A 7,865-nucleotide genomic window follows, 5' to 3' on the forward strand; every position below is an offset into this window, starting at 1 on the left:
AATATTTTATAAAGGAGAACTAAACCCCAAATCACTGGGTGACTATTTGTATTAAGGGCTTGGGAAAAGCAGATGGGGAATTAGCCAACACCCCACCCATTGGGCCCATCTTACAACGTGCAGCCATAACTTTAATGGGAATGGGAAGCTAGAATTCATGCAGGGGCATTCTGGGCCCAGAATAGATCATTTTAGCTTCTGATTTGTCAATTAGATTCTGGGATGTGACTGGTTAAAACAGTGAGAACAATTGGGATAAAGGAGGGGAATTAATAAGCACCCTCCCAACCCGGCAAAGACATGGCAGGCGATGTGATGGGGTAGAGACGGGGCTGTCACTTTGCTAACTGGATAAATGCTTGTATTTAACCAGTACGGCTGAGGGCAAGCAGATCTATCTTTGGACTTATTGATTTATCCAGGAATACGGCTGGAGAATACAAAAAGGCACAGAGCCTGCTTTTCAGCCAAGCAGTGGAAAGATTTGAGACAATCTTATATCAAACACAGGCCAAGCCTTTTATATACAGAATAAAATAAGGATTTATATCCGCACTGCTTCCTACAAGTGTCCAGCCAGGAAAGGGTCAAGGAAACAGCAATAAGCAGGTTAATGGTCAAAGCTTTGGAATGCAAGTATAAAATGCAGCAGGGTTCCAAAGGGTTAAGGGCAGAAATCAAAGGCCTTTTCCATCAATGCTCAGTATTTCAATTACTCGGTGCTTGGCAGAAAGTCCAGCCCGCAACTGTCACCTGAAATGTGGAGCATTTGTGGCCAATGATAAATGAGTCAGGGCTCCTTGGGTAGTTCCCATTACTTGTTAAAGGTGGAGAAATGTTACAACTATCCAAAATGCCATTTCCAGCCATGTTCCCCCCCCATAATGCAGTGTTTTTTCCCAGAATTCCAGCATTGTTGTGGCCACAAGATGGTGCTGCCATCAAAATGCACTTGTCTTTCCTTTGCTTTAATGGCCGCAGAGAATACACCATGGGGCAGATTTATTCAATGGTGAACTGTAACTTTCAACCGTACTGATAAATACACTGAAAAAAAATCCCAGAGAAACGCAATTCAAATTAGGCTTCAGTTAGAGTAAGAAATGTTAATTTACTTTAAATATATATATATATAAATGTACACAGCAGATATGCTACTGATTTGGGCAGGTTACAAAGGCTACGGTTCCAGAGGGATACAAGGACAAGGAGTTTCTAAGGAACGATCCATTAGTTGCTGCGCCATTTGTTGCTGATCCACCGGTTGTTGCTCCACTTGTTGCTGCTCCACCTGTTGCTGCTTCTCCTGATGCTGCTTTTCCTGATGCTGCTTCTCCTGATGCTGCTCCATCTTCATTCATGTCGGACCGGCCATATGCAAGGGGTGAGGCACAGGGTGCAGAGAATGGAGCTCATCGCAGGATGCAGTGAAAGCTGTCGGAGTTCTGCACTGCAAGGGGAGCAGGATGGGAGGAAATTAGATTGTAAGCTCTATTGACTCATGGCTAATTCAAAGAACCCCTAGTACTTACGTTTTTGTAAGGAAGCCAAAAAGCAGGACTCATCCGGCATATGTCTTACCATCTGGGGAAGAGCAAAGGGGTGATCATCAAACAATGAGAAGCCAACTGTAGAATACAATGAAAACCTACTATTTAAGGTCCACTCTCAGCCAATGGACCCCATGGCCAACCATGAATCCACAGGAGAAGGTAACATCGGGTACCAGATTCTACACTGCCATGATATTGTGCAGTGGTATAACAATATAATTTTCCATGGACCCACAGCAAATTCCCTCAGAACATTGGTGTGTTGACCTATTCAACAGTACAGTTCAACCTTCCCCTGCCTTCTGGGTTCCTCTAGTTCTCCAAACTTGGAATATAGTCCCCTGAGGAGTAAAGTGACAAAGTATTTTGCCTTGGGTACAGAGAAGTTGGCTGTGAAGAAGGAACCCAGTAAGCAAGTGAGAGTGAGGCCTCTACATTGAGTTGATGGTCATGGGAAGCAGCACAGAAGTCCTGTACCAAGTTCCATACATTAAGGAGATATCTGTGCTGTACATCAGGCATATCAACAGGCCTACTAGATACAATAACACATGGGCACCTACTGTGTCACTCAAGAGAATGTGAATCCCATGGGGTCCTGTCCTGGAAATCTGCTGGATGTGATTGGCTGGGATAGAGAAGAGGTCAGCCACCTTGGTGGTCAGTTCTGCTGCAGTAATTTCTTCCAGGTACAGTTCCTGATAGACTGAAAATACAAAGAAGGCTCATCAGAATCTCTTTCATTTGGTTAAAGGCCACATACATACAGAGGAATTGGATTTTCCCTTGTGACCGGTGATAAATAAACATGAGTGGGAAGATCATTTGGCTTGTGAGGACAACCAAAGAATCCATATACCAAGTTCACTAATGACATTTCCCTTGCAATATTGGTTTTTCATTACGCTGCTCTGCCTGTAACATGTATCATTGCTTATATTATTTCTTCCGTTCATTCAGATAGAAAGGTTACCTGTCTGGTTTGTGTCATCAGTGATTTTCTTCTCTGGCGTATCTGTGGTGATGTACAGAGTGAGACGTGGGCGCACAGACCTGTGGGTGCCGAGGAAACATCTTTGTTACCCAGATTTGTTGGTGCAGTTGGCACACATGCCTGTGTGTAACTACCAATACATTATATTCAATATGTTGCACCAGAACATGCCTTCAAATTATTTTGGGTGACACCCAACTTCATCCCCCTTGGGTGACACCCAACTTCATTCACCTTGGGTCACACCCAACTCCATCCTCTTGGGTCACAGCCAACTCCATCCTCTTGGGTCACAGCCAACTCCATCCTCTTGGGTCACAGCCAACTTCATCCCTCGTGGGTCACTCCCAATTTCATCCCTCTTGGGCCATGACCAATTTCATCCTCTTGGGTCACACCCAACTTCATCCTCTTGGGTCACACCCAACTTCATCCCTCGTGGGTCACTCCCAATTTCATCCCTCTTGGGCCATGACCAATTTCATCCTCTTGGGTCACACCCAACTTCATCCTCTTGGGTCACACCCAACTTCATCCCTCTTGGTTCACACAATTTCATCCCCCTTGAATGAAACCCAACTTCATCCGCCTTGGGCAACACCCAACTTCATCCCTCTTGGGTCACACCCAATTTCATCCCCCTTGAATGAAACCCAACTTCATCTGCCTTGGGAAACACCCAACTTTATCCCCCTTGGGCCACACCCAATTTCATCCTCTTAGTTCACACCCAACTTCATCCTCTTGGGTTACACCCAACTTCATACTCTTGGGTGGAACCCAGCATCTCTGCCACCATTTGTTATCCACTGTTGGTACTCACCTTGCATTGAGCGAATGAGCCAGGCGAATCCCATCAGCCACTCCGCAGATCTGAGTTAGGTCTTTACGAGAAAACTTCAAAAGGTCCGCTCCTGGAAACCAATCAATCCATTAAAAGAACCGTTTAAGATTAGGGCAACACAGTAAGACTGGCAGCACCACCATCAGAGGCAGTTCTTCAGTCAGACTGGGTGGGGGCCTCGAGACAAGAAGATGAGATATATGGGTTGCAAAGGTGGTGGGTCTCATGTGACCCAGGGAGCCCAGGTGACTGGTGGGCTAATGTTTGGGGCCCCTAGGGACAGGATCCTGCACCAGTAGGGGCCTTGTGATAGTTTTAAAGGAGGAGATAACCCAAATGATGAGTATTTCAACACTGATTGAATATAAATAACAACTCCTACATCATTTAATAGACATGTGCAATAAATAACTATGTATAGGATCAGAAGGGAGAGTGGAGTTAATATGGAGGCTGCAGATATGCGGCTTCTCCTAGTGACAAGTGATTTGACAAGCCAAGCATTTCCCATGTAGCCCTCAATGCTTCAGAGAATATGTTAATAATGTGAAGAACTCTAGGGGGGGTAAGTCATGGCTGCCAGACAGACGCTGCGTGCACCACATTTTAAAGAGGCACAATTCAGTCATCCGCACAGCCAGATAGTTACAAATATAGATATATATATACAGTATATATGAAGATTTCTTTTCTTGGTTATTGTAACCTAATCCACAAGTTGATATAGTTCCGTGAGATGCAGTAGGGCAGCTCCCTGCTTAAGGGAAAATAAATGCAGATGGACTGGTAGTTCTAGTTGACTGTAAGAAGGGCAGGCCATAGGCAGAAATCTGCCCCTCGGAAATGTTCCCCTTACCTGTAAAATTGGAAAAGGTCCGGCAGTAGTTGGAGAAGCGATTTCTCACAAGCCATTGCTGCGTCTCTGATATGGAAGAGGAAGGACTGAGACTCTGCTGGGAAACAGAGACAGACACATTCAAGTGACAGTTGACTGAGGCAACACTTCCATCTTCCATGTATACAGTATCAAGTATTTTTTCAGGACCCCGTACACTATATGGACAAAAGTATTCGGACACCTGCCCACCCAACATCTCATTCAAATCAACCTGTATTCCCTTTGCTGCTACAACAGTCTCTACTCTTCTATTAGATGAACGTGGCTGCTGGTGGTGCCATTGCACATGGTGATGGTTTGTTTGTCTCTGATCACCCATAACCCCCCCATGTTTCCTATGGGTAGTTCTTGTCCTGACATTACTTCTGGAGACAATGTGGAATCCAAAACCAGCAAAAAAAAAAAGTACTGGAATGCCACTGATCTTGGATTCGGAGCACCATTAAAAAAACACTTTATTCAGCAAAAACTTGGAAATGGGCCCATGAATCCATAAGATGTTGCTGGGTCATGACCTGGGCTTATACATGTCTCATTAAAAAGATAAATATTCAATCAATTCAGCCTCATAATGAATTTGCTTACGAGGAGCCTGACCCTTTTGCAACTGGATAGAAGAATTCACTAAAGAAAAGGAAATCACCCAAAGAAAAGCAAGTGCCACTGTCTTAGGATATTGGTGTCCTCATCATACTAAAGGTGAACTACCCCTTCAAAGAAATAGTCATTGAAATTGATTTAGTCTAGACAAGTGCTGTGCCATGAATGCAAAGGAATTCTTATGGAGGAATATTAACCAAAGGTTGAGCCGGCGTTAAAGCACAACTTTAACGCCAAATTGATGCCCATCTGTGGCCTGGTGGAAATGGTGGAAAGTAAAGTAGAGCTTACCTCTCCAGAGCATTCTGTGGAACTATCTGAGGCACACACAGGAGATGCACAGACCCTGCAAGAGCAAGTGGAACACTTTATTAGCTGGGTTATTGTCTTTGGGCAGCCACGATTCTTTCCTGTTACAGGAACAAGAGTGGCATAGATAGAGAAACAGTGGCATAGACCAAGAAAGTGTTGCATAGTCAAAGGAATAGTGGCATAGTCAAAGGAAGAGTGGCATAGACCAAGGAAGAGTGGCAAAGACCAAGGAAAAGTGGCATAGACAGAGGAAGAGTGGCATAGCCCGGAAGAGTGGCATAGACTGAGGAAGAGTAGCATAGACCGAGGAGGAGTAGCATAGACCGAGGAGGAGGAGCATAGACTGAGGAAGAGTGGCAAAGACCAAGGACCTAGTTAAGACTTGTTCACTTGCCTCTCTGGGGTGGGCATCCTGAAGGTGCTTGGGGGGCTGCGGGGGGCTTCAATATCTGGCCAAGGAATGCACTGCAAAAGATAGAGAGAAGAGTCAAAACAACACTATCAGTGTGTAATATTTTCATGTAGGACAAGGAGTCCGAAATACGTTGTAGGCCTCTCTACATGGCCAACATTATAGGAGAAGGTGGGCAGAACTAAAGGCATTGGTTACCTCAGTCAAGACGGTGGTCTCACTGTCTGGCTGGTACTTCTCCCGTTCTAGAGCAGAACGCTTTTCCACCTTCTCACGGTCAGTTTTTTGCTTCCGATCTGCCCCTTTGGGCTGGAAAAGGACAGAAAGAAGGTCTACAGTTATAGCAAAATAGGGCCGACGTGTGTCTGACCTCTGCAACCCATATCTTCCTCCAACTGCATTTTACATCACTTAACATGTCAACACAAAAAGGCTTCATGAAGGAGGAATCGTTACAGATCTACTTATATTAATAATCAACCCGTGTACATAAATCAATATATGAAACAACTCAAGGACGTGGTTACTGTAGGTATGTGACTCTTCACTTGGTGATCAGTAGAATGTTCTAACTTGGATATAGGGGAGAATATACAAGTAGCAAACAGTGTGAGTGGGATCCCCCCTAAGTAGACAACAGAGAGATATAGGGAAATTAAAGTAGGGAATGCACCTTAAAAACCTTAACTTGGCAGCTACATGAGTACAGATGTTCTGTAAATCCTCCATGAGCATCTCCCTTATAAGTATCCACCTGAACCCGGAAAGGGGCCCCCTTCTCTCCTCCATTTTTCCTCTGGGTGAACTCAGTGCTGATGCAGTTAACCTAAACCAGGTAGAAATGCAAGTCAGTTTCAGACATGTAGGTCTTACCTGCGCCCCATGGCCGTGCCTTTAAGCTTTGAGTGGTAATAAACAAACCCCTTTACTATCAGCTTTACTGATGCCTGTTTCCATGTTCCCAAATTAGCCTCCCCTAGCCAGCTCCCATTCCCATGTCTCACCTGGATAAAAACAGACGTCCTTTTGCTTGGGTCCCAAAGGAACTCAATGGTGTTCAAAGTATTGGGGTTTACCAATGGGTCTGTTACCCCTACTGACAGTGGGACATCTACAAAATACAATAATAGAGCATTAGTCTTACAGTAGGTCCTTTATACCAAGGGTCGGCCATGACAGTATATGAAAATACCTAGATCTAAGATTCGATCCCCAGGGTGATTCAACTGCCAGCTCTCCAACTGCTGTCTCTCGCTGTACTGCAAGCGCCGGTCATGGAAGACCACTCTGACCACACTCTGTGGGTGACGGGGGAATAAAAAAGGATATCACTGCACATGTGTAGTACCAGTACCAATTCTAAGGATATCGTTTCAGTTATTCATGGCATTTGGGTGTTATAGACATATACAAATAGACACTGACCCTCAGCAGTCGGCGACCCTCTGAGAGGTCTCCGATACCCTTCCAGTTACTCAGCAGGCGGATCTCATAGGACTGACCTGCACCAAACACAAAAAGGGCACATTACAAGAGATTTGAGAGAATCTTCATGTAAAACATGTTTCTGCAGAAAGAATCAAGCCAAGGCTCTCCAGCTATTCTATAAAATCCCATTATCCTCCTACAGCTCTTGAGTTACAGTTCAGCACCTGATGCTAAAGCAGAGAAGAGCTTCTGATGTATCTCAGTAGGTGCGGGTTATTTGCTAAGGGCTAAAATGCCTCTTCAAAAATACATTGATGAATAGATTGCATAAAATAAGAGACTGGAGAACTTTTGGTGCCCCATGAATCAATTTCCATGTTCAAGGACATCGTATTCAACTGTGATTTTTCGAGCTGAACTTTTAATTTCCCTATGGACAGTCCATTTATCAAGCCGACGACTGGAATAATACAACATTTTGACATTTGCCGGTACGGGTTGCTCTAGAGCTGCCGCCAAACTTGTTCCATGAAGCTGAATGATTGCCCACATTCGGGGGCAAATTATAATAAACTTGATCCAACAAGGACGTTACTGGAGCCCTTGGAGTTCAATTTTTGCCTCCAGTTAGACATCCAATCCTAGAGAATGGGAAGATGAAGCATCTCATGCCCCTTACAGTAATTCATTTGCTATAGAACAAAGGGATTCCGTAGTTTTCAATATTTCCTGAAAGCAGCGAGACTAGCTCCACCTTAGTTGTACATAAACAAATAGGCGACTCCATCCAACTTGTGTCATCCATGAATACAAGGGCTGAACTT

At 44.5% G+C, this 7,865-nt stretch overlaps 1 protein-coding gene across 6 annotated transcripts in view; it reads right to left on the reverse strand.

Annotated features, from left to right (window-relative positions):
* Nucleotides 1-582: 582 nt before the first annotated feature.
* ubp1.S (upstream binding protein 1 S homeolog) overlaps nucleotides 583-7,865 on the reverse strand; it is a 9,944-nt gene continuing 2,661 nt past the window's right edge. The window contains exons 3-16 of one of the 6 annotated variants that reach the window (XR_005964782.1): nucleotides 7,039-7,115; nucleotides 6,806-6,911; nucleotides 6,618-6,724; nucleotides 6,287-6,439; nucleotides 5,812-5,922; nucleotides 5,596-5,666; nucleotides 5,181-5,235; nucleotides 4,248-4,344; nucleotides 3,371-3,461; nucleotides 2,527-2,606; nucleotides 2,117-2,259; nucleotides 1,533-1,584; nucleotides 1,337-1,450; nucleotides 583-1,306 (exon numbers count right to left, since the gene is read on the reverse strand). Coding sequence is in view for 4 of the 6 variants with exons in the window: in XM_041579105.1 (XP_041435039.1) it covers nucleotides 1,985-2,259; nucleotides 2,527-2,606; nucleotides 3,371-3,461; nucleotides 4,248-4,344; nucleotides 5,181-5,235; nucleotides 5,596-5,666; nucleotides 5,812-5,922; nucleotides 6,287-6,439; nucleotides 6,618-6,724; nucleotides 6,806-6,911; nucleotides 7,039-7,115 (1,223 nt within the window). In the remaining 2 variants the exon portion in view is untranslated. Of the gene's footprint in view, nucleotides 2,260-2,526; nucleotides 2,607-3,370; nucleotides 3,462-4,247; nucleotides 4,345-5,180; nucleotides 5,236-5,595; nucleotides 5,667-5,811; nucleotides 5,923-6,286; nucleotides 6,440-6,617; nucleotides 6,725-6,805; nucleotides 6,912-7,038; nucleotides 7,116-7,865 lie in introns of all 6 variants that reach the window. The other 5 variants (XM_018237988.2, XM_018237987.2, XR_005964781.1 and 2 more) reach the window with 5 other exon arrangements.

Source organism: Xenopus laevis, chromosome 9_10S, assembly GCF_017654675.1.
Source record: "Xenopus laevis strain J_2021 chromosome 9_10S, Xenopus_laevis_v10.1, whole genome shotgun sequence".
NCBI lineage: Eukaryota > Metazoa > Chordata > Amphibia > Anura > Pipidae > Xenopus > Xenopus laevis.